The sequence below is a fragment of the Coenobita brevimanus genome, chromosome 85 (assembly GCF_032717465.1).
Source record: "Coenobita brevimanus isolate Jiangsu-jjx chromosome 85, ASM3271746v2, whole genome shotgun sequence".
Taxonomy (NCBI): domain Eukaryota; kingdom Metazoa; phylum Arthropoda; class Malacostraca; order Decapoda; family Coenobitidae; genus Coenobita; species Coenobita brevimanus.
The window spans coordinates 11923518-11947685 of NC_137038.1; the positions used below are offsets into that span (position 1 = coordinate 11923518).

The following is a 24168-nucleotide window of genomic DNA, read 5'->3' on the forward strand; positions in this document are numbered from 1 at the left end:
TTACCTAATTGTTCTTACCTAATTGTATCTTTACAGGAATGAGTCAAGCTCGTACTGTCCCGTGTCTTAAACCATATTTATCGTACATATCCTTAAATTTGTGAATTGGTTTGGCACACACTATTTCATTCGGTAGTGCATTCCATTGATCAATTGCTCTGTTTGGGAAACTGAATTTCCTTACGTCTTTATCACCTCTCTTCTTATGCAGTTTTTTGCAGTGTCCTCTTGCTGATGCTTCTCCACAGTGCCGGTCCTAGCTTTTCTGAGGCCCTACGCTGGATCTTTGGAGGCCCCCCCCCCCAAACTCTTTGTTTGCATTTCTCCCCCTACCCTACATATACATCCCCCAAGTTATATCCCTATCCCGAGCAATGTAAAGTAAAAAACTTGTACTGCATAATCTTTTATTCTCTGAATAAAAATAAAATAATGATATCTTGAGTGAAACTATAATTTACATATAATCATTATTCAGATATATAAAAACAGAAATTGTCATTGCCAAATAACTCCATAGTGACAAAAAGGCTACGATTTTTTTTTTTTTTTTTTGTAATATTATGAATTAGGCTACTCCTATTAGAAAAGGAAAAAATTATAGCTAAAATGCCGAATAGTAACATATATGTTGGAACAAAAACACTGAAACAAAAACGTGTAACATCAGTAAAAATACCATTATAATCGGTAATAATTCTGAATTTTACACCAAAACTCTGTAGGCTCTCAAATATAAGTAATCATTATCCACAGAAAGTTTTAATATTCTAATGTTATACTATAAATAGCGATAATGAATATCATCATTATTAAACAAGGACGTTCTCCCTACGTTTAAGTGGGGTTGGTGGAGGATTAGTGCCCCTCCCTGTAAAACAATTAACTCTAAGCCCTTGGCCACCCCGTTTGGGATACATGGCGTCTGGCAATGAATGAATGAATGAATGAATATTAGCAATTAATTTACACTTTCACCCTCATGCACTTTCTTGAGGCGAAGTCGTCTATTACTGTACATCATCATAGCTGAGATGCTTCCCAAGCTCTCTGTTGATGCTAATGACAGCAAGTCCACTCAGGCGTTCTTGACTCATCGTTGAACGCAAGTAGGTCTTGATTAGCTTCAATTTGGAGAAACCTCTTTCCGCGGAGGCTACAGTAACTGGAAGTGTCACAGCTACCCTAAGTGCTATCCACAGGTTGGGGTACATTCTTCCAGTTGTTTTTCGTGGATTAAAGACAGCATCTCCAGTGCTGTTGTCTGGAGTGGTACTGAAAGAAGGTTCTGAATTTCTTGTGCCAGTTCAAGTCTATTTATATCTGATTCACCATTGCAGCTCAAAGTCGTCTCTACTTTTGCACACTGACTTTTCAGTGATTCATGAGAAATTTTCTCTATATTATTGAACTTCAGCAGCACTCCAAATTTCTCCTGCACCTCATTGAGGGAATGGAATCTCACTTCTAATGAACCTAAAGCCGAGTCCACTACCACATTAACCCGCCCAGTCCCGGCCACTTTTTGACCACTGGTACCCCCCAATCCCGGGCAATTTTTGACCTTTTTTTTTTTTTGCTAAAACTTTCGCTTTTGGTGAGAAACATCGAAAATTCATAGAGAAATCGCTCACCTGAGGTTTAAAATACTCATTACAGGTAGGAGAGCCTCCTTACCTTACTGGGTTTTCTATCAGGCTGGCGCCAAAGAAAACGAGTTCTATGGGAGGATAACTATTTCACACCACTCATAAACGGTATTTATTTATCTACTGTTACGAATTTATATGTAGTACAAAAGTATATTGGTTTTCAAGCAGTAATATAGGCATTATAAGCATTGTTTCACTTGCTAATACCTGACCTTTTTTTGCCACATTACCTGATCATCATTTCTAACTGTTTCTTCCTCTAAAGCTATGTAAAGTTTGTCCTCCACATTGTCATTGATTGGGGAATCACTGGCCCTCAATTACGTACCGTGGCATGACATGGCTATACTGGCCAGGTCACTGATAACAGGTGAATTGCTGAGAAAAGGGCATGCAGGGGGGGGGAGGAGGTCATGCTGGGTAAGGCATTGTCTCTGCCTGGCATCTTGTTGAGGCAGGTGTCCCGTGTATACGTACCAAAAATGACTCGCGAAAATTGAAAATTGTGGAAATTATGAACCTTGCAATTGCAGGACGTTGAAGTACGTCCTCGGGATTAGCTGTGACAAAACGTGAGGACGTGGAAGTACGTCCTCGGGACGGCACGGGTTAAAAAATGAAATCTCAAGATTCTTGAGAGCATCGCCAACTGGCTCATCTGCACCTTCATAAGCAAAATGCCTTTTTGTGCTCCTGATCAGTTTTTGTTTCAGTTGTGGCTCAACATTCATATCTTCACACAACTCTTTGGCAGTGGTTTGTGCTCCAGCAAAACCAGATTCTCTGTAGAGTGCAAGGGAGGTCTTGGCTTTATTTATCAGATCAATTGCAACATCTAATTGCATGGAAGCTGACTGAAGCAGTTTGTTGACCTGGTTGACAATAGTTAAAATATCACACCAGACAACAGAACAAATCAAGAAGCGGTAGGATCCAACCTCCTCTGCTAAAGCCTGGGCTTCCACTTTGGCAACAGGATCAGACACATTCTCTCGAGCCTCTACAAGGGCATCTCTGATCCGAGTTGCCTGGTGTCTGACTGCATGGATGCTTTGCAATCTACTCTCCCATCTGGTGTCACTCCGAGACTTTACTATGAGATGTACATGTTTTCTGAGAACAGTCCATCTTTGTGTGGCAGCTGAAAAGAAAGTAAACAATTTCTGGAGATGCCCAAAAAATCCAATAGCATCCCTTGATACTTTTGCTGCATCTGCAATTACCAAGTTCAGTGTATGTGCCCCACATGGAACATACACTGCCCTGGGTTTTTTCTGAAGAAGTCGAGCTTGAACACCTTGTCTTTTCCCCTTCATATTTGCTCCATTATCGTAAGCTTGACCCCTGCAATCTTGAAAGGGTATATCAAGCTCCTTCAGTTTTTCCAGTATCACAGTAGACAAGTTTAATCCGGTTGTCTCCTCCACTACCACAAACCCAAGGAAATGCTCCTGGATTTCTGGCGTGTTCTCCAGATTCAAAGTCCTAACAATGATGGACATTTGCTCCTGGTGGCTAATATCTGGGTTGCAATCGAGTATGAGGGTGAAATATTTTGACTGGCGGATTTTTATAACAATGTCCTCCATCAATTTGTTGCTTATCTGGATCAGCTCGTTCTGGATATGCTTGCCTAGATAATGTGTGTGCTGTTATTTGTAATTCTTGCTAGATGTTGATCCATGACTGGGTCAAATTTGGCTAACAGTTCCATTTCTTTGAGGAAATTCCCGTTATTTGGCTCATACAGCTTGTCAGAGGATCCTCTAAAACCTAGATTTTTCTCTGCAAGTGACTGAATGATGCACACTAAGCGTGTGAGCAATATTCCGCCACCTCTTTCTTTCTACCTCCATCATTGACATCTCTTGCTTGCCCAATTTCAACCTCAGTTGCAGCTCTTTCCAGATCACCATGGATTTTAAGTGGTCTGGACTGCACTCATGACTGAGAATCAGTGCATTAATGTTTGACCAGTCATTTACACCTCCTTCTATGAATTTCATATTTTTAGTCTGAAACAACTTGCAGCAAAAACAAAATACGGAATTTGTATATTCTGAATTCATGAGCCAGCTTCTTGGAATTTTCTCACCATTAGGCATTTTTCTTAATAACAGACCATCGTGAAATGCTCTTCCACCTTTATTTTTTGGATATTTGTAATTTTCTCTTAGCAATAAATGGTCCTCTGCGTACCATCTCAGTCCTGAAGCTGTCTGTAATGGGAGATAGCCAAAATCCTGGATCAGTTGGTGGTGCTGTCTTCTCTGCTGATACTGCCGGAGAGGCAATGCAAATTGTTGAAACTGAGGGTGCTGTAGAAATGGTGGCTGTGGTCGAGTGAACTGCAGTAGTGCTGGATGGGGTCAAGGGAACTGCAGTAGTACTGGCTGGGGTCGAGGAAGCTGCAATAGTGCTGGTTGGGGTCGAGGGGGCTGCACAGGTGGTGGCGGGGTCAAGGGAACTGCAGAAGTGCTGGCTGGGGTCGAGGGTGTTGCAGTAGTGTTGGCTGGGGTCGAGGGTGTTGCAGAAGTGCTGGCTGGGGTCGAGGGTGTTGCAGTAGTGTTGGCTGGGGTCGAGGGTGTTGCAGTAGTGTTGGCTGGGGTCGAGGGTGTTGCAGTAGTGTTGGCTGGGGTCGAGGGTGTTGCAGTAGTGTTGGCTGGGGTCGAGGGTGTTGCAGTAGTGTTGGCTGGGGTCGAGGGTGTTGCAGTAGTGTTGGCTAGGGTCGAGGGTGTTGCAGTAGTGTTGGCTGGGGTCGAGGGTGTTGCAGTAGTGTTGGCTGGGGTCGAGGGTGTTGCAGTAGTGTTGGCTGGGGTCGAGGGTGTTGCAGTAGTGTTGGCTGGGGTCGAGGGTGTTGCAGTAGTGTTGGCTGGGGTCGAGGGTGTTGCAGTAGTGTTGGCTGGGGTCGAGGGTGTTGCAGTAGTGTTGGCTGGGGTCGAGGGTGTTGCAGCAGTGTTGGCTAGGGTCGAGGGTGTTGCAGTAGTGTTGGCTGGGGTCGAGGGTGTTGCAGTAGTGCTAACTGGGGTCGAGGGTGTTGCAGTAGTGCTAACTGGGGTCGAGGGTGTTGCAGTAGTGCTAACTGGGGTCGAGGGTGTTGCAGTAGTGCTAACTGGGGTCGAGGGTGTTGCAGTAGTGCTAACTGGGGTCGAGGGTGTTGCAGTAGTGCTAACTGGGGTCGAGGGTGTTGCAGTAGTGCTAACTGGGGTCGAGGGTGTTGCAGTAGTGCTAACTGGGGTCGAGGGTGTTGCAGTAGTGCTAACTGGGGTCGAGGGTGTTGCAGTAGTGCTAACTGGGGTCGAGGGTGTTGCAGTAGTGCTAACTGGGGTCGAGGGTGTTGCAGTAGTGCTAACTGGGGTCGAGGGTGTTGCAGTAGTGCTGGCTGGGGTCGAGGGTGTTGCAGTAGTGTTGGCTGGGGTCGAGGGTGTTGCAGTAGTGCTAACTGGGGTCGAGGGTGTTGCAGTAGTGTTGGCTGGGGTCGAGGGTGTTGCAGTAGTGCTAACTGGGGTCGAGGGTGTTGCAGTAGTGCTAACTGGGGTCGAGGGTGTTGCAGTAGTGCTAGCTGGGGTCGAGGGAGCTGCAAAAGTGCTGGTTGGGGTCGAAGGGGCTGCAGTAGGGCTGCCTGGGGTCAAAAAGTCTGTTTCGGGAGTAGCTGCTTCCGTCTGGTTGGTACGAAGAAATTTCAGTAATGACCCTGGGCGAAATGAAACACTGATAACCCCTGGCGTGGCTCTTCAGAAGTTCAGTACACGATTTTATTTTTGAAGCAGTGCAGAATATAAATTGGATATATAAGCCTAAAAGTAAGCCAGTTTTAAATTTATATGCATAATACCACATTTCTCAATGTACTATCAAAGTATGGGAAGTATAGTGCACAACACATTTTGAAGTTTTCGTTTACACTAATTTTGATAATTAATACACTTTATTAAAATAATGGATTTATTTTCACTTGAGTAATATCCTCATAATAGAATATTAGTTTTCACCTAATGCTTCAAACTATACAAAAATACTTTTTGTTGTGAAATACTGAGGTCAATACACTTGCCACACCATAAACACATGTATAAGTGAATTAACGAATTTTTAAGTAATATATAGTTTCGCATGAAGAGGGGACAGCCACGGGAGCGTTGAATGGCATCGCTTTGTCTGGAAGAGAGGAGGCGAGGGATGAGGGAGGCCAAAGGGGTGACTAGGCTACATGTGATGCAATTAGTGACTTGGATATAGCAGTAATTTCTTAAACATATAATTTGTAACGTTGCGTTCTTACTATTGTAAATGGATGAGTATCGTTACCCACCGAAAACTTTAAATTACCCCCGACAGAGTGATTTACCCAATTGCCGATCCCTATGCGGTGCCACTAAGGCCTATGAAAAAAAAACTTAACGCCATAATGGACGAAAGTGAGCATCTGACGTTCCCGTTTTCGTACCATAATAAATTTGCTGTTCACGCCAGGCGATCGTCACCTGTTTATGGTGTAAAATAGTATAGTACTGGAATGTGACAGTAGGATAAACACAACCGGAGACCTCCCCCTCCCTTTCGTGTAACAAATTTAAATATTCATAACTACGATAACGGTTTTTCCATTTAAAAACAGTGAATAATTCCAGAAGAAAATTTTCTTTAGCAGGCTAAAATATATTAGAAATACAAGGCTGTTCATAAAATTTTACAAGACTAAACGTTTCCGTTAACGAATACGAGTAAACAAGAACTTCCAAGGTGGCATCGTGGCGAGTAAAATTGGAGTTAAGACATTAAATTATGCTTCCTAGTTTATTTCAGACTACCTGTGTACCTTCTTAGTAGATTTTGAAACGGCAACTGTTTGAAAGTTTGTGTGTTAGCCAGCTCAGTGCTGTTGTTAGCACATTTGAGGGCAAGCCAGTAAGCTTCTCCCTCTAACCCAACAACATCCTTGTTACAATTCTTGCCTATGAAAAATCATGAAATAAATGACGTGTATGAAGTTTATATATAATATTATATTACAAGGCAGATATAACACATCAGAGTTGCGTCACTGTTGGTAAATGGTTAGGTTTGTATTTTTCACTAGCTTTAGTGTTTGCTTTTACAATTGTTACAGAAACTGGTGATAAAACAGAAAATTTTTTCGTCAGTGCCAACAAGTATGTGCAGTCACTGAAGTTCTTTATTGAAAAATGTGCTTCGTTTTTGCACCAAAATAAATTGATAAGCTGATGTTGTTAGCCTAAAATAAGGTTACCAGAAATGAGTGAATTGGTTGATTAGGATGCTGGCTGAGATATTTACCTGTTTCAGTCAAGCACTCGGATTTGAGCACAGGTGTGTTGGCCTTAAAGCAAAATTTGCTGGTAAATGCAGATTATTTCATGAGAAAAAAAAAAAAACATCCTTAGGCATCTTTCCATCCCAAGAGCTTTTCTTGTAGATAACTACAGGCCTAAGGAAATGGCCTGTACCATGAATATATAATATAAAAGGTACTTAATTAGATAGAAATGGCAGTTACTGTAATGGAGAAGTAGATGGGTGTAGGAAAGACACAGAATACTGGTTAGGGTGGAACGGTTATACAAAAGCATGAAAGGTGCAGTTAAGCAATGACTGAAACAGGAAGCAATGAGATAAATATTTAGTGAGGAGACAAACATCAAGCATATGACCAGTTTAGGAGAAACCTAAGAAAACAGAACAGTAAACATTCTGAAAATGTATAAAACAGAACTGGAAGAAATTACTATAGAGGTGGAATGATTTATGGGAAAAGAGGAAAGCTTATCTAGAAGACTGGGACAGAAAAAGAAATGCTGTACCATATAACTTAGGAAATCATTGCATACTGCTTGAAGGGAAAGGTAATAATGAATGTGAATATCAGAGTAGCTAGTCTAATTACTGAGCTAAACAGGATATTTTATGGCAATTGCTGAAACAGGGAAGGTGACAATAATATAGCCTAGGGGAAAAAGAATATAGCTAGATATATAGACACTGAATGAACAACTGTTCTAGTACACACATCTGATAACCTATGTTTTCCAATATGGTCTGTTGGTCATGGCTGGATGACAGGTGTGGAAAGAAACTGCTGAAAAAAATGGAGGAGGTGTTACTGCATCCCTCTTGTGCAGGTGCTGCAATGACTGTGACCATTCAACCAGCTTTGTAAAAAGTAAATTAGTGTCCATGCTAAATATAAAGTCTCCAATAACTGTATTTACATCTTGCAATATAAATTTAGGAACACATGATCTAGTCTACTGCTGCATGAGTAGAGGTGCACATAGCCTGGATAAACTGCTGTATAATTCATGACTGGTGAGCTGGCCGGAAACAATATGCAAGTATACGAGGTATGCAATAATACATTCTCTTTGCTCATATGAATTCACACCTGGATAATCTCAGTAATTATTTCATGCAGATAACTGCAAAACGAGGCTAAATCATCATTCCTGCCTGATCTATACAGTACATTGTATTTTGCTTGTAAATGCATGGTCTTTATGCATTCTGCCATCATTTGTTATCAATTCTAGCGCAAATATACTTATTTCCTACATAAAAATAACAGTTTAGAATGGGTTAGGGAAGTGTTTCGTTTATTAAACAGAAGAAACATTAAAATATTGTGTTCTTTTAGTGCTCATGCAGCACACTCCCTCCTAATCTAGCATCTGTCGTGGCATTCAAATACCAGAACTGGGTTTTGCCAAGACTGACGGTCCAGATTTTTTATAGTAAGTATGACTGATGCTCAGGAACGTCTGACAACTGAACGTCGCCTTTGGACCACCTGAACTCTGGGTTTTTATATTATGGCCCATCTGTGACCTGTCAGGAACATTAACAATAAAGTTTAGCCAGTTTCGTCACTTACGATATTCTAAAAACAGTAGCCTACAATCGCATGATGAGTGGCAACGTAACATAAATTACTGACCTTTACTGTTAGCATGAGCTTCCTCTTGTAGTCTTTTCTTTGTTCGTTTTTGTGAACCTGAGAGATGTTTACGTTTGGACGTCATGTTGCTGACTGAGGGCAACAGTCGGCAACAGCGACTCAGCTGATTTCCTGCAGTGCAGCACTAGGTATTGCCATCAGAATTTAATGTTAAATCCCACTAAACAAATTTGTAGTTACCACTGTTTTTTGTTACTCTAAAAAACTAATGTAGCCCAGTTTTTGCCTGCAATTATTCAGTTATTATTGTTTATACAATGTCCATGCACGTGGAATCAATTAGTCGATATAAGCAGCATTCTCGACGTACTTTTATTTTTTAATTTTTTGTCTGAATTTTTTTTTTAAATACACTTCCTGAGGACGGGAGGCCCCACCAGTGATCGGAGGCCCTACGCACTGAGCGTAGTGAACGTATAGGAAGGACCGGCCCTGCTTCTCCATATGTTAAGTAATCATTTATGTCTATTTTCTCCTTTCCTGATATGCACTTATATAGCATTATCATGTCACCTCTTTTCCTTCTCTCCTGTAGTGTTGGTAGATTCAGTTTATTTAGTCTTTCTTCGTAGCTTAGGTCCCTTAAGCTTGGTATCCATCTTGTAGCCGCCCTTTGAACTTTTTCAATCTTGTCCATGTGCTTTTTGAGATGAGGACTCCAGACTACTGATGCATATTCCAGGGTTGGTCTAATGAATGATGTTATTATCCTTCTTAGCATGTCTTCATTTATGTATGTGAATGCTATTCTCATATTTGCAAGCAGTGTATACATGTTCCGTACCTTCTCGCTGATGTGGTCAGCCGGAGATAGTCTGTTATTGATAATCACACCTAGGTCTTTCTCTCTTTCTGATGTATATAGGGTTTTATTTCCTAACTTATAATCCCAATCAGGTCTTTTTCCACTTTTACTAAACTTGATTACATGACACTTGTCCACATTGAATTCCATTTGCCATGTACTACTCCATTCATGAAGTTTATTTAATTCTTCTTGTAGCTCCCTACAAAAGTCTGTGTTAGTAATTCTTCTTTGTATTTTGCATCATCTGTATGAACCTATGTGGTCATAAAAATGATAATCTATCAATCTATAACCCGACGCCCTAATCCCGCGAAGGGTGGCCACAGACAAAACGCCTTCAAGTCGCTCGGTCACCCATCATTTGACTACCCTCCCCCCAACTCACTCCCCCCTCCCTCATATACCTCTCAACTCCATCCCTCCACCTCATCCTCGGTCTCCCCCTCCCTCTACATCACCTACATACACCCTTTTAGTCAGACTTTCATTCTCCATTCTCTCCACATTTTTTATTTAGAAGTGCCGACTCGGTGCCGATTCAGTAAATGGCCGCCGATTCGGTATTTCGTCGCACCCGAGGATGGGCTTAAGGACAGCTATAAGACAGGTGATGTAGGGCAGGAATATGGTAGGACTGATGCAAGGCACATACGATAAAACAGAACACAGTGGTATAGGATACGAACATTATTTGATGCTTGTGGACTCGTTAGTTGTGAATGTACATCCCATAAAAAAAAAAAAAAAATCAGTTCCGGTCAGAAGACTACTCGAGCCCATTACAGATCGCCCTCCAAACATAAGGCCAGTACCCTACCGACGTGGCCACCCTTGGAGTCTGAGAAGGAGGAGGAAGGAGGATGTGAAGTGTGAGATGGAGGGGTAAGGGGTGAAGTGTGAGATGGTGAGGGACGGGTAAGGGGTGAAGTGTGAGATGGTGAGGGACGGGTAAGGGGTGAAGTGTGAGATGGAGGGGTAAGGGGTGAAGTGTGAGATGGTGAGGGAGGGGTAAGGGGTGAAGTGTGAGATGGTGGGGGAGGAGTAAGCGGTGAAATGTGAGATGGTGGGGGAGCGGTAAGGGGTGAAGTGTGGGAGATAAAATTATGGGGAGGGATGAAGTGTGGGAGGAGGGAAAGGAGTGATGTGTGGGAGGGAGGGAAAAGTGTGGGAGATAGGGGAAGGGGTGAAGTGTGAGATGGAGGGGAAGGGGTGAAGCGTGGGACGGAGGGGGAGGGGTGAAGTGTGGGAGGGAAAGGGAGGGGTGAAGTGTTGAAGGGAGGGGGAGGGGCGAAGTGTGGGAGGGAGGGGGAGGGGATAGTGTTAAGCCCATGACCCCTTTCAAGGCCATCTACCTCACCCCTCACCCCACATTCACCCCACACCCCACACTCACTTCATCGCACAGTACCAAAACACCACACCAGGATGAGGCAGAAAAATAGGAGAGGAGGGAGGAAAGAGATGAAAATAAATCGTTCAGTTGTTTTAATTTCTTGTATTTCTAAAGTCCCTAAGTCTATCCTAGTCAAGAAAACTTTAAATCACCTTTCTTCCACGAGCGATTTTCTTGAGATTCTGTAAGATTCCTGTTCATCCTCTTTTCGGGATATCGCTGGAACGTTTAACCATTGTGTTAGAAATTTACGGTCCCAGAATCTGACACAAATCTTTAATTTCAAGCTGCTACCCTAGAGTTTCTGTTCCTCTTCCCTTGCCTTCGCTTCAGTTTCCTCACCCATCGTTCTGTATCTACCGTTTCAGACTGATATTGTTCTTCTAGTTTCATTAGTGCCTTTTCTGTCCTGTAACCAACACCCTTCTTTCTGCTCATCAGTTATCTTTTGAGCTGTGCAATCAGACCTATGCGTTTTTAGACCAATGGATCCTCTCACTGATTTTCCACCAGCTTGCTACAGCGTCCATCACAAGTCACTACAACAATCACGTAAGGAAGCTTTGATACCTTTTTACCTCTGATTTCATTCTCTCTTTCTCTCTCTCCCTCTCTCTCTCTCTCTCTCTCCCCCTCTCTCTCTCTCTCTCTCTCTCTCTCTCTCTCTCTCTCTCTCTCTCTCTCGTGTGTGTGTGTGTGTGTGTGTGTGTGTGTGTGTGTGTGTGTGTGTGTGTGTGTACAAATGAGTCCTTTTTTAATTAGTAAGAATCCACACGTGTGTGTGTGTGTGTGTGTGTGTGTGTGTGTGTGTGTGTGTGTGTGTGTGTGTGTGTGTGTGTGTGTGTGTGTGTGTGTGTGTGTGTGTGTGTGTATAAATGAGTCTTTTTTATTAACAAGAATCCACCAGCGTGTGTGTGTGTGTGTGTATGTGTGTGTGTGTGTGTGTGTGTGTGTGTGTGTGTGTGTGTGTGTGTGTGTGTGTGTGTAAATGAGTCTTTTTTTTTTATTAGCAAGAATCCACCAGCGTGTGTGTGTGTGTGTGTGTGTGTGTGTGTGTGTGTATGTACAAATGAGTCCTTTTATTATTAGTAAGAATCCACAAGTGTATGTGCGTGTGTACAAATGAGTCCTTTTTTTATTAGTAAGAATCCACTAGTGTATGTGTGTGTGTGTGTGTGTGTGTGTGTGTGTGTGTGTGTGTGTGTGTGTGTGTAACCTCTTTATACCTGTGAAAGCAGACTGACCATGCGTACTAACCACACACTTCATCAATGACCATCAAGAATTAGAAACATGCATTTTACGTCGTGATTTGAGGCTTAAACACACGACTCTCACTGCCACATCCAGCATTGAATTTAAAAGTAACATTATTACACACGACATAGTACTCTTCATGTCAGGAGTGTGGTTTTTGTAAGCGTTTGCGAGTTTTTTGGGGAGAGAGTTAAATGCGTGTAATTATTGAGTGAAGTGGTTTGTGAAACACCTGTGGCACATTGGAACATACTAAACTTCCCCTCACTGGAATCTATACTCAGTCAGATACAGAGGTGACCACGATTGTGCTGTGTACATATCGCCAGCACAACAGTTTTTATACCAGTGTATAGAGCATTTATTATCAGTGGTAAATGACGGATAAAGAGTAATGTGGTGCTGTGCGGTATTAGTGTGGTGAGATGTGGTTTAAATAGTTTGGTACGATGTTGTTTAGTGGAAAGTAGCGAAGGGAAGTGGGGAGTTTTGTGGTGTAGTGTGTTGTGGTGTGAAGTGTGGTGTAGCCTGTTCTTTGTGCAGTTCAGTATGTTGAGGTGTAGTGTAGTGTGGTAAAGTGGTGGAGTGTAGCAGTGTAATGCAGTGTGGTGTAGTGTATTATAGTTCACTTCCACATTTGTCTGTCTGTTTCTCCACTCAACACAACATACTCGTACTTCTTTCAAATAACCCATTTCCACTCCTCTCACTTTTCCCGTGTCCTTCCACCAGAGGACATGTATTACTGTATATTAAAGTGAAAAGCATATGAAAAACAAAACTTTGTCTACTAATAATCACTTTTCATAAAGACTTGTTTTTTCTGTGACTTAAACTCATTTCACCCTAACTTGACTTATTTTATTTCAGGTAGCTCAGTGGCAAAAAAGACAATGCTGCGGCTCCATATTCTTTCCATAGCACTTCTTCGTTACTAGCACCACATTCCAGTTTTAATCTCTTGTTACACCTCAGCGTTCAAGATGGAGAGACGGCAAATTTAGGCCAAGTTAAAGTCAATAGAGTAATTCATGGGTCTTTATAAATTATAAACTAGAGACACGAGCAATTGGCAACTATGGTAACCTCACATTGCATACGCTCAGTCGAACCCTTGAACCCAGCCACCGCTCTCTCTCTCTCTCTCTGATATTTCCAGATGATTACTTTCTGTTTACGAGAGGTATTTTGCAATGGAGAAGTTTGATACAGCATCCATTAACTTCTTCATTAATATGGCACTCTTCTAAGCTAAATAAATAGGATACACAATTAAATAAGGTAAGTAAATATAAAAACTTAATAAAGACAATAGATGAAACTAATAAAACACAAATAAGTAAAATAAAGCAAATAGGCTAAAAATAAGTAAATAAGCTAAATATGAATAATACAGCATTAAAAGACTTCCCCGAATTCAAACAGCCAAAACACATTAAACTCTGTGATTAAATCAATGAAGGGCGAAAGTATACACAATTTGGATTTTCTATATACGGTACTGACGATATTACTGGGCAAAGTGATAACAGTTATGCCTAATATATGCAGAGGTAAGAGAGTCAGATTATCATATTACAGAGTCCTTCAAGGTGCATATAGTTAGAAATTGCAGAGTCCCTCATTAGAGTTCCCACCAGGGTATATAAAGTTACAAATTTACAAGTCCTTCATTCTCGTGGCAGTTTTTACGTTACTGCAGAGATGTATAGAGTTAGATATAAAAGAGTCGTTCATTAGGATTACTGCAAAGATGTACATAGTCAGATGTAACAGAGTCCTTCATTCTGACGGCACCATTCATGTTACTGCCAGGGTGTAGAGCACTTAGATAAAGAAGTCTTTCATTAGGGTTACTGCCCAAATGTACTCATATATAGTTAGATATAACAGAGTCCTTCGTTGGGGTTACTACCCAGATATACTCGTCTATGGTTAGATATTGCAGTGTCCTTCATTCTGACGGCACCATTCGGGCTGGAGGCACTCGGCCTGGACGCCTCGCTGAAGAAGACGCTGGCGGTGGTGGATGAGACGGAACTCGGCGTCTTTCCAACTGGTGGATGGATTGGTCCACAACCGCTCTGCCAGGGCAGCTTCACGTGGCCACACCTACACACGGCATGGATAAATAAAGACTGAAAGTACGACACATACAAAAAATAAAGCATGCTTGTACTCCAGTGCTAAATTTACCAACAGGCACTGGATCATAAGCTACATATTCATATTCACAAAGGCTCTCTTGCAACAGAGACCTTATCTCACCTTTGCATCTAGATTTGCTTCATCCACCTGTTCGCTCCACATTGCTGCTTCTCCTCCTAGGATAAGGTCAGTGTGTGTGGATCCGGTCATACTCTCAGCAATGGCATGGGGGCTGTTGTCATACACCTTATGCCATTCTTTGTACGGACTGCACCAATTGTTTCCCTCGCCCAACACCGCACCAAAACCACAATCTAGATACCAAGCGTCATGGTTGCTAATTATGACTTTGTACTTCTTACTGAGCAGTTCAGCAATGGCAGAATCATTCGCCGTGGTCCAGATTTGGATGATGTACTTGGTGTTGTTGAGGAAACGCTCGACATGTGTTCCTTCCGTCAGCTGGGATGTCCACAGAATCCCAAGAACCTCCTCACCTCCACTGGCCTCAGTGAGGAGGTTCCGTGCCTTTTCTTGGAATGCCCCCCACTGACCATAATACGCATCCGCGTCCACGCCAAAGTTGTTAGACATCATCCATGACCTTATCTCCTCTGTTGTGTTCCAGCAGTTGAGATTCACCTGAGAAGAGGTATACAGTAATTCACAAATAATGCTATTGTCCTATATTAGAGTGGATTAATCTTGAAAGCCTAAGTACCCTCCAGAACTTGGTGTGCTATAATTTCATAAATAACAACAAAGAAGTGTACCGTGCAATGAAATGAATGGATCCAGCACTTCAATGTTCTTGAACTGATACTGCGAAAGACAACACGTACAACTGCTTCCAAACACAGAGCAAATGAATCACGTGGAATTAAAAAAAAAAAAAATGATACAATGACTCACCTCATCCCCACCGTAGTGGAAGAGGTCTACCGGTGCAAAGAGTTTAACCATGTCATTAAAGATTTGTTGTAGGACCGCGTATATGTTGGGGTTGGCCAGGTTGAGTTGTCCACAAGGGGGCCCCGGACAGAACTGCTGCCATGGTTCCTATGGGTGGTTGAATTCTAAATGATGCCGCTCATAAAGTATAATTAGGTAAAGCAATGTTCTGTCAACAGTGTTATAGTTAATTTTCTATCTTGATGAGCCTGGCCAATCTACATGACAAAGATGCCTCTATTTCCATTGATATCTACACGAAAACATGTGTTTGTTATTGTTGTTGATCAGTCCCGGTCTGACTGGCCAGGCAGGCCCATCAACCGCAGGCAATCAACCGTCCCTGCAGGGTCGTCCCGTGCATTCGACAGAAGTTCCCTTGAAGCTGACAGTGCTTCACTGTTGCAAGGCAGGGGGAAAGTGTAGAGGTTTGGTTCCTGGATGGACGCCGCATTTGCATCGCTCCACCCTGTTAACATCGGTACCATAGCAGGCTCCACATCACCCTTTTATCTGCTTATATGGTTACCACTCAGCTTTGGAAATGATTTCCTGGGTTATACGAAACCACCAGGCTTGTCACTCAGTGAAGAGCCTCCTGAAGTGGAAGGAAGCGACAGAGAGTAAAGGGAGAAATAGGAAGAGAAGCGGGCAAACACAGATATAAAACGATAAAGATTAAAGAAGGCGTAGGCAGCACTATATGAAGTGAGTGGATGATGGTCACCATCACCTACCACCACCAAGACTTGTAGTACGAGTATCACTCATAAGCATAAAATTCTAGAGTAGCCATATCTATCAGTAGGCTAAAAAGGAGTTTTGCAGTTAAGGTACAACAGGAAAATGGCAGGTCTGTCATTTCAACAAGTGTTTTTGTCAAAAGTATACTATGGATTGAAGAATAAAATAACTGTACATTGATGCTGAACTGGCTGCTGCGTGGGTGTGAAATGCTTCTTGATTATAGAGCAATAATTTGTATCACACGGCCAATACTCACTCTGTTGTAACAGACAACCAGCTCACCAAGGCCCTGCTGTTGTCCCCACTGCCAGCCGTTGCCCACATGTGCCGGGCCATCCAGCTCCGGCAGGAGTCTGATGCCTCGCACACGGGCGTATTGCACAAGATGCTTGATGTCTTGAGGGTGGTAGACGGCATCGGAGGAGTAAGCACCATAGTAGGCCATATTAGGGAGTGACTCAAGGTTGAGAGGGAAGGACTGTGAGTCTGTGATGTGCCAGTGGAATGTGTTAAGCTTGTTGGCAGCCATGGCATCCAGTGTTCGCTGTATCGCGGCCACACTGTAGAAGTTGCGTGAAGTGTCGAGCAGCAAGCCGCGGTAAGGGAAGGCTGGGGCGTCGTTGACCAAGGCATCCGTGACTATGATAAGGACATCGCGGGTCTCATGGAACGCCACCAGCTGTGCCAGTGTTTCCAGTGCGTGCCGGCCTCCGAAGAAGGTGGCAGCAGTGATGGTGGCAGTGGTTGTGTCAGCAGATGTGCTCACTATCAGCTCATAGCTCTCATCCGTGGACAGTGTCAGCCACGTGTCCGCTTCCCTCACTGTAATCTTGACATGGACCTTGTGACCCGACACGGCAGGGTCCCAGTGCTCCAGCCAGGGGGCACCGCCATCTTGATAGTGAGGATGGTAGCGATCCAAAATATCCAGGAACAAGCTGTACGCCTCATTTATCAGCGGGGACACAGGATTGGGCACAGTGGGCTCAAAGGTGATGCCACTGGGCAGGAACTGAACAGTGGTGCTGGCAAGGGTGGCATTCTCAGGGTGAGGCCACAATGCGCCGGCTGTGCCACACGTCAACTTGCACTCGTTGAGTGTCACCAGCGCCTTCACTCCCGTCTTGGCCTCCTTCACACACTTGTTGCCCTGGCACTCATACCCCCACGGCGACGGCATCCTGAGGGGAAAAGTGGCTGTGATATATGCTCACTTACAAGATGTAATCCATCACATTAACATCACAGCTAGTATTGTACTGTTAGATAATAACTGTACACTGAACTAAAAATGTTCTTTGCCTGGCACTCATACCACCAGGGCGACGGCATGCTGGGGGAAAACTGGTCTTGAAATATGCACGTTTCCAGGGTGCAATCTGTCACACTTTTACACAGCCACTGCTGCAGTACAAAACACTGACCTATACACTGAACTAAAAGGTATCACCGAATGGCACTGGTACCCGCACGGCACAGGTATGCTTGGGGGAGACTAGTTGTGAAATACCGGTATGCCTGCTTGCAGGATGTAATATGCCACATATTCATCACAGTTATATCATGAACTTCATTAAGCATTCTACATTACTGTATAATAAAATATACACTGAACATAGACTTATGTTGTCTTGGCAGTGGCATCGCCAAGGTGATGGCAAGGTACTGGAAAACTAATTGAGAAATATGCACACTTATGGAATGTAATTTGTCAAATATCACCAGAAGTATATTGTGAACTTCAAAATACACTTGTGTCTACAGTGAACAAAATCTAATGTTAAAAATAATGAAGACTGCAAAGTGAAGAGGAGAACCTGGCCACCATCTTGAGAACTTACGAGAATAATCCAAGAGCAGGTGGGGTCACCAGACAAAGCAATGGCAGCACCAACGTCATCACGGTACACGTACACGCCATCGTTACACTGCACGAGGAATAAATGTTGTTATTTGTGCTGTATCCACCATCACACACAACAGTGGTAGCAGCAACAATGTTAATACGGTTCCTGCCAACGTGATACTATACTGTAGGTGGAACAAATATATACTGCATCTGTCATTGTCATACCGTAGATGGAACTACTGGATTTACTTAGTACTGAATCTGCCACCGTCACTTTGTCGAATACTTAGTACTGTTCTTGACATGGTTATACTGTTACTTAATGCTATAACTGGCACTGTTCTACCACATGTGGAATACATGTTATTGAATTACCCTGGTCTGTCCGGTCGGCCAGAACCATCAACCGTAGGCAAGCTTCCGCTCCTGCAGGGCCGTCCCGTCCAGTGAACCGATGTTCCTTGCGGTAGACAGCACCTCGCCACAGCAAGACGCAGGGAAGAGTGTGAAGGTTTTGTTCCCTGATGGATACTGTATCTGCATCCCTCCACCCAGTTAATAGGGGCATCACAGTAGGCTCCACATCACACCGTTATTTGGTTATATGGTTACCGATCAACTTTGTAAATGGTTTCCTGGGTTACAGGAAACTATTAAGCTTGTCACTCAGTGTAGGGCAACCTGAAGTGGAAAGAAGAGTAATATAAAGTGACAGGAAAGATGGGAGAAATAAAAAGAGAGGAGGACAAACACAGAAAAAGAATGATAAAAGTGAAGGAAGTGGTAGGTAGCCACCGCATCAAGTGCATGTGTGATGGTCGCCACCACTTACCACCGTGAAGTAAATGTAGTTACCCGGTGCTGTCCTTCAGTGGAACACAGATGAAGGACGCGGGAAATAATTTAATATAATCTTGGTAACAGCAATGCCAATAACTGCTGAAACCTTATCAAAATTACACAAACCACACCAGAAACCCAGGGATAGAAATATTTTAGGTAAATAAAAAAAAAAGGATGACAGCTTGCAAAAACTGATCTTTATAAAGAAAACTGAACAAAGAAGAATCCAAAATTAAAATCCTTTCATTTCGAGATGTTTGAACACACTGGGTTTAAAAGACTGGAGGTTAAAGACAGTGGGAAAAACAGAATGAGAGCGACAGGTCCAGAGCTGATCATAATACCGGCTTAATCTTGCTTTATAGAGCTGGAGAGAGATGGGGTGAGAATGCGTTGCCGGACGGGTGCTTTGTGTCCGAAGGTACCAAGAAAAAAAAAAATTGTCAGAGTAGGCTACTGAAGGGGTAAATCGACTGACGGGAAATACTTGACACTAGCCAGGTCTCGGGGGTCGGGGGGCAAGGTAGGATCAAGCCTTTTTTTTTTGGGGGGGGGGGAATTGGTACACATTTTCCACGTATAAAGTAATCCGAATTTCAAATGGGGGGCAGTGGGAGGGGCAAGGATCTGTCTGGGGGGAGGTGGTCTCTCGTAGGTCCCCCCGAAGCTACTCCACTACACTTATAGCATCAGCAATTATTAGTCCAGCCTGTAATCATCAACAATTTTGTCTTCTTTGTATACCACTTGAAGCTTATTCACCTTAACATGGCTTAAAATATGCCATATGTCTATCCAGAATGTGAAGTCGTGACAGATTAACTTTAGGCTATTGTGCTAGTCACAAAACAATACTCTGGAAACGATGTAAAGCCGTGGTACTGTCCGTCACTGAGCTACGGGAAGTACGTTGCAAAAGGACGAAAATCTCAGCTAAGTTAGGGTGAACGAACTAAAACCCCTTTTCTAATCTCCGTTTCTGGGAACACGCACTGAGGAACACTACTCGGACACAACCTCACCTCTCCGTGTATGCAGGGTCACTGACAAAGCCCGTATTCTCGTCGGCTGAGGAGGCTCCGTAGAACCTCTTTCTGACCAGTTTAATCAAAATATAGCACATTCGTATTCATTAATATATTATTTATGTCAAGTATGTCGATATTAAAGTGATATGAAATCCACAGAAAAAAAAGTCAAATGTAAAGCAGACAAAACATATCGCTAAGGTCCTATGAAGCCTGCCATCCTACGGGAAAACACTCACCACCTCAGCACCGACGCAGTATATCCAAAGTATCGCTAAAACTGCTCTAAAAGAATCGTTAGAGTGTCGCTAAGTACAAAAAATCCAAATGGTCTCTAGGATAAGTACTAACAACTCAAGGGTATCGTTAAAAATGTAGCAAAAATCCTCAGAATATTGCTAGATTTCTTGTTAGTAGGTGATAGAAACTGTCATTTAATAGATGTAATTCATCTCGCGTAAGAAAGGCGTTGGCCTGGCAGCTTCACACCCCAGGACTATTACAGGGGGATAGAGAAGATGAAGATGGGAGTAAAGGAAAATAAAAGTTCTGATCTGATCTCGGCCAAACTTGGTGGAAGGGTTGAGGACCAGCCAAGGGGTTGATATATTATTTTTGAGGACAATAGATCAAAGGTAAAGGTCATATAGCAAGGTCAGTTTATACAACTTTTATTCAGTTTGCACCAAAGATTGTGGAAATGTTCAAAGAAAGGCAAGGATGAAGGGATTCGCTTTTGAGAACATTTAGTCAAGGGTCAAGGCCAGAGGGAAATGTCAAAAGCCAAGGTTACAGATAAAGTCAACTCAGTTTCGATTTGATTTAGACTAAACTAAGTGGAGGGGTAAAGGGTCGGGCAAAAATGAAGTAATTCAGTTTTTATAGTAATCAATCGAAGGTTAGTGTCACAGGTTGGTGGGTGAGAGTGTTGTGCTCTCCGATTGCTCCTTCCTTTATAAGTTTTGTATACTTTAGTCATGTTGCATTAAGTTAGTCTAGGTTAAGTTAGATTAGGATAGGGGAGGTTAGGCTGCGTTAGGTTAGATTAAGTTAGGTTGATTTAGCTTCATTCGGTTCAGTTTAGTTTCGGTCTGTTTGATTTAGCTTAGTTTTATTTGGTAAGGTATATTTTAGTTAGATCTAGATGGGTTTAGGTGGGCTGGGTTGGGTTTGGTTGGATGAGTCTAGATAATTTTGTTTTGTTTTGTTTAGATTATCTTAAGTTTGTTTTGTTAGTATAGAATAGGATGAGTTTGTTTGGCTTGGTTTGGGCTGTGTGTGTGTGTGTGTGTGTGTGTGTGTGTGTGTGTGTGTGTGTGTGTGTGTGTGTGTGTGTGTGTGTCTTGGAGAAGGTGAGCAACCTGGTCACATCTCAAGGGCAAATCTTCCCTCCCCTCCCCCCCACCTTTCTTCACTAACGTAGCCAGGTTACCAAACGATGGGGAGGGAGGGGCAAGTCCTACTCTGAGGGAGGCCAACTGCTTTACATTGTTCACATGATAGATTTTAAAAATCAAATGAGAAGCCAAATACGACAACGTTACGATATGAAGCCAGTGGTGGGCCAAAGGGTGCGACTGGGTGGCCCGGGTCTAGCAACAACCCCCCCCCCCCACTCGCTCTCTCTCTCAGAATTTCCTTTCATGTTCCTCCGTCACTCCTCTCTCCATGCAGTCTCTCTCCACCCCCTCGGCGCCTGGGGTCGATATCCTGCCATACTACCAAGGATCTATCTATCTATCTATCTATCTATCTATCTATCTATCTATCTATCTATCTATCTATATATATATATATATATATATATATATATATATATATATATATATATATCAGCAATATTACTAACCCATCTTGCCTGGGGATGTCTTCTTCTTCTTGTTCTTCTTCTCTTCCTCTTACTTCTCCTTCTTCATCTTGCTTTTTCTAGATGACTTCATGTAAATATGTCCTACAGTCTTTTCACTCTAATATGACCTAAAATTCTCATCTCTTCATCTTGAATGCCGAGTTGCAACAACAGATTAACACTAAACTGTCCTGCTGGTCACGAAGAAGTGCTACGAAAAGGATGTCGAGCGGTAGCACTATATTTTTCTGCCACTGAACTACGTGAAACTAAGCTACAAGAGGACGAAAATCTGAGCCAAAGGTGAACACAATATACCTGAATTACGATTTTCCTTGGGTCTTATTACTGAAGAGGGTCCGTACCCTCATTGCTTATAATTCTGTAGCACCACTTCCTTAGCGATTTATTGTGCATACTTTTTTTTTTCTCCCAGTTTCTCTTTTGTGCTGTTTATGAGTTTTTGATATAGACACATCATCGTCATCATCATCATCATCATCATCATCATCATCCAGACCTCCTTTCCCACCTAAAGTACGAAAGCCAGGGAAAAAATGATGCAGACGAAAATTGCAGAACACCCCCCCCTCGACACACACACACACACACACACACACACACACACACACACATTAAAAAAACTGAGTAATCAACCATCCAGTCTGGCTGCACCTGGCCATCGACCGAGGTGGGAGCTTAAGGATATTCAACAGATTAGGAAAGAAAGAAAACGCACTATGGACTGTCTGTTAGCATGGATTTCATCATCTTTAACTTTGTGTATCTTACTTTGTGACAGAAATAGCTGTGATGTGGTGATATCTGATGTTTATCTGTCAGTATCTGTTACCTAACGCCGCATCCTGTGAGGAGTTGTTTAAAAAACAGGAACTCCAGGCATTTGTCAGTTTATTCAACAACGACCCCCATCACTACCATACCACAGCATACCATACCACACCATATCATACCATACCATACCATACCATATCATACCACACCATACCCATACCATACTGTACTATACTGTACCATACCACACCACACCACACCACACCACACCACACCACACCATACCATACCCACAACACACCAGATACCACCAGTTGCGTTTTTAGTACAGTGCACTATGTGGATTACCCTATATTACTGCTATTTCCACACTGTTTTACTCGTCTTAGCGGAGCCATCTTGCACTGAAGAGGTTTAAGAGAGTTAAACCTAAACCCAAGACATAAAAAAAATATCCTAACGAGAATAGAAACGTCTGTAGATATATAAATAGCTAAATAAATAAATATGTCCTTGGAGTGAAGTGGTCAAATTCTGAAACTTTATAAATATAGTGGCTTGTCCCACCTCCTCCCCCTCCACCGTCATACTTCCTCCCTCACTCCCCCCTCCCCATCCCCTTCTACTCTCCTTCTCTTCACCGTCTTGCCCCCTCCTCCATTCTTATTCTCGTCCACCCGCCCGCATCCCCCCCACCCCTCCGCACCAGCCTATATTTGGTGCGGACTCTGCCTTAGAGATTCCCAGAACAACCAACTCTGGATTCCGCTACGAGTACAGTAGCACTGTAAGTGGCTTTGGACAGTTCGAAGTACCTGTCCCTTAGCGATGAATTTTACATATATGATGGATTGATATTTCATTTTATTATATTTCTATGTACGTAGGATCAACACGGTTTGCCTCAGTAACAAACACTAGGATATGCAGGTGTAATATGCAAAATAATTCACTGATGAAGAGGTGTTACGAAGTCTCCTATGCTACCTGGGAACCGGGTCCTAATTCGATAAAAGTCTATGGTCTCATCAGGCCAGCACATATAACACATGGCTGTAGTATTATGCAGATATTCAGTATACTGTATGTACCAGTGGAGTCTCACTGCAAGATACATGTTCCACTTACTGCATAACGATAACAAAGGCAATACTAAACAACTGATGTTCTACCTACAGTATGACAATGACAGGTCACGTGATAGCAATGCTGCTGCTGCTACCACTGTTGTGTTTGGTGGTGGATATAATACTAACTAGAAAGCACTCAGAGAGCGCATACCTCCGCCAATGCCATCGTTATTAAAAAAGATCCGGATCCGGATCCGTGGAGATAGAACTCCGATCCGAATTCGGATCTGCCCCTAAATTTAATAAATTCTTTCTTGGCCCATGGCCCACCCTTCCACAGAATTTCATTGAAACTCATCGAGAACTTTTGGAGATATTGTGCGGGATACTCCCGATCCTGATCAGGAACCGCTCCAAAATTTAATCACTTCTTCCTTGGCACGTGGCCCACCCTTCTATAAAATTTCATCGAAATTCATTGAGAACTTTTGGAGACATCGTCTGGACAAAACAGACAAACAGACAAACATAGGTGAATACATAACCTCCTTCAGCTTCGTTGGCGGAGGTAATTACAACATTTATTCTACGTGCAGCGTAACGATTTTGTGCACTGTGATGTCGTTGGTGCTGCCATTGCTGTGTCTGGTGGCTCCATCCGCTCTTGGATTATTCTCGTAAGTTCTCAGGATGGTGGCCAGGGTCTCTTCAACACTTTGCAGTGTTCGTCACTTTTAGCATTACATGTAGTTCACTGTAGAGTCATATAGTGTGCCTAATGAAGTTCATGATGTGGCTCTGGTGA

At 42.9% G+C, this 24168-nt stretch overlaps 2 protein-coding genes across 2 annotated transcripts; both read right to left on the reverse strand.

The window, feature by feature from the left end:
- Positions 1-1192: 1192 nt before the first annotated feature.
- Positions 1193-8689, reverse strand: LOC145410427 (zinc finger MYM-type protein 1-like). Its single transcript, XM_080280580.1, has 4 exons — positions 8605-8689; positions 3852-3931; positions 2303-3301; positions 1193-1435 (listed from the first exon to the last, which is right to left on the reverse strand). Exons 1-4 carry the CDS (start codon positions 8687-8689, stop codon positions 1193-1195), a joined length of 1407 nt encoding a protein of 468 aa, XP_080136706.1.
- A 5329-nt stretch (positions 8690-14018) lies between these two features.
- On the reverse strand, positions 14019-17109 carry LOC145410355 (chitooligosaccharidolytic beta-N-acetylglucosaminidase-like). Its single transcript, XM_080280500.1, has 4 exons — positions 16186-17109; positions 15144-15290; positions 14352-14873; positions 14019-14195 (listed from the first exon to the last, which is right to left on the reverse strand). The coding sequence occupies exons 1-4, from the start codon at positions 17107-17109 to the stop codon at positions 14019-14021; spliced, it is 1770 nt and encodes a 589-aa protein (XP_080136626.1).
- Positions 17110-24168: the final 7059 nt, after the last annotated feature.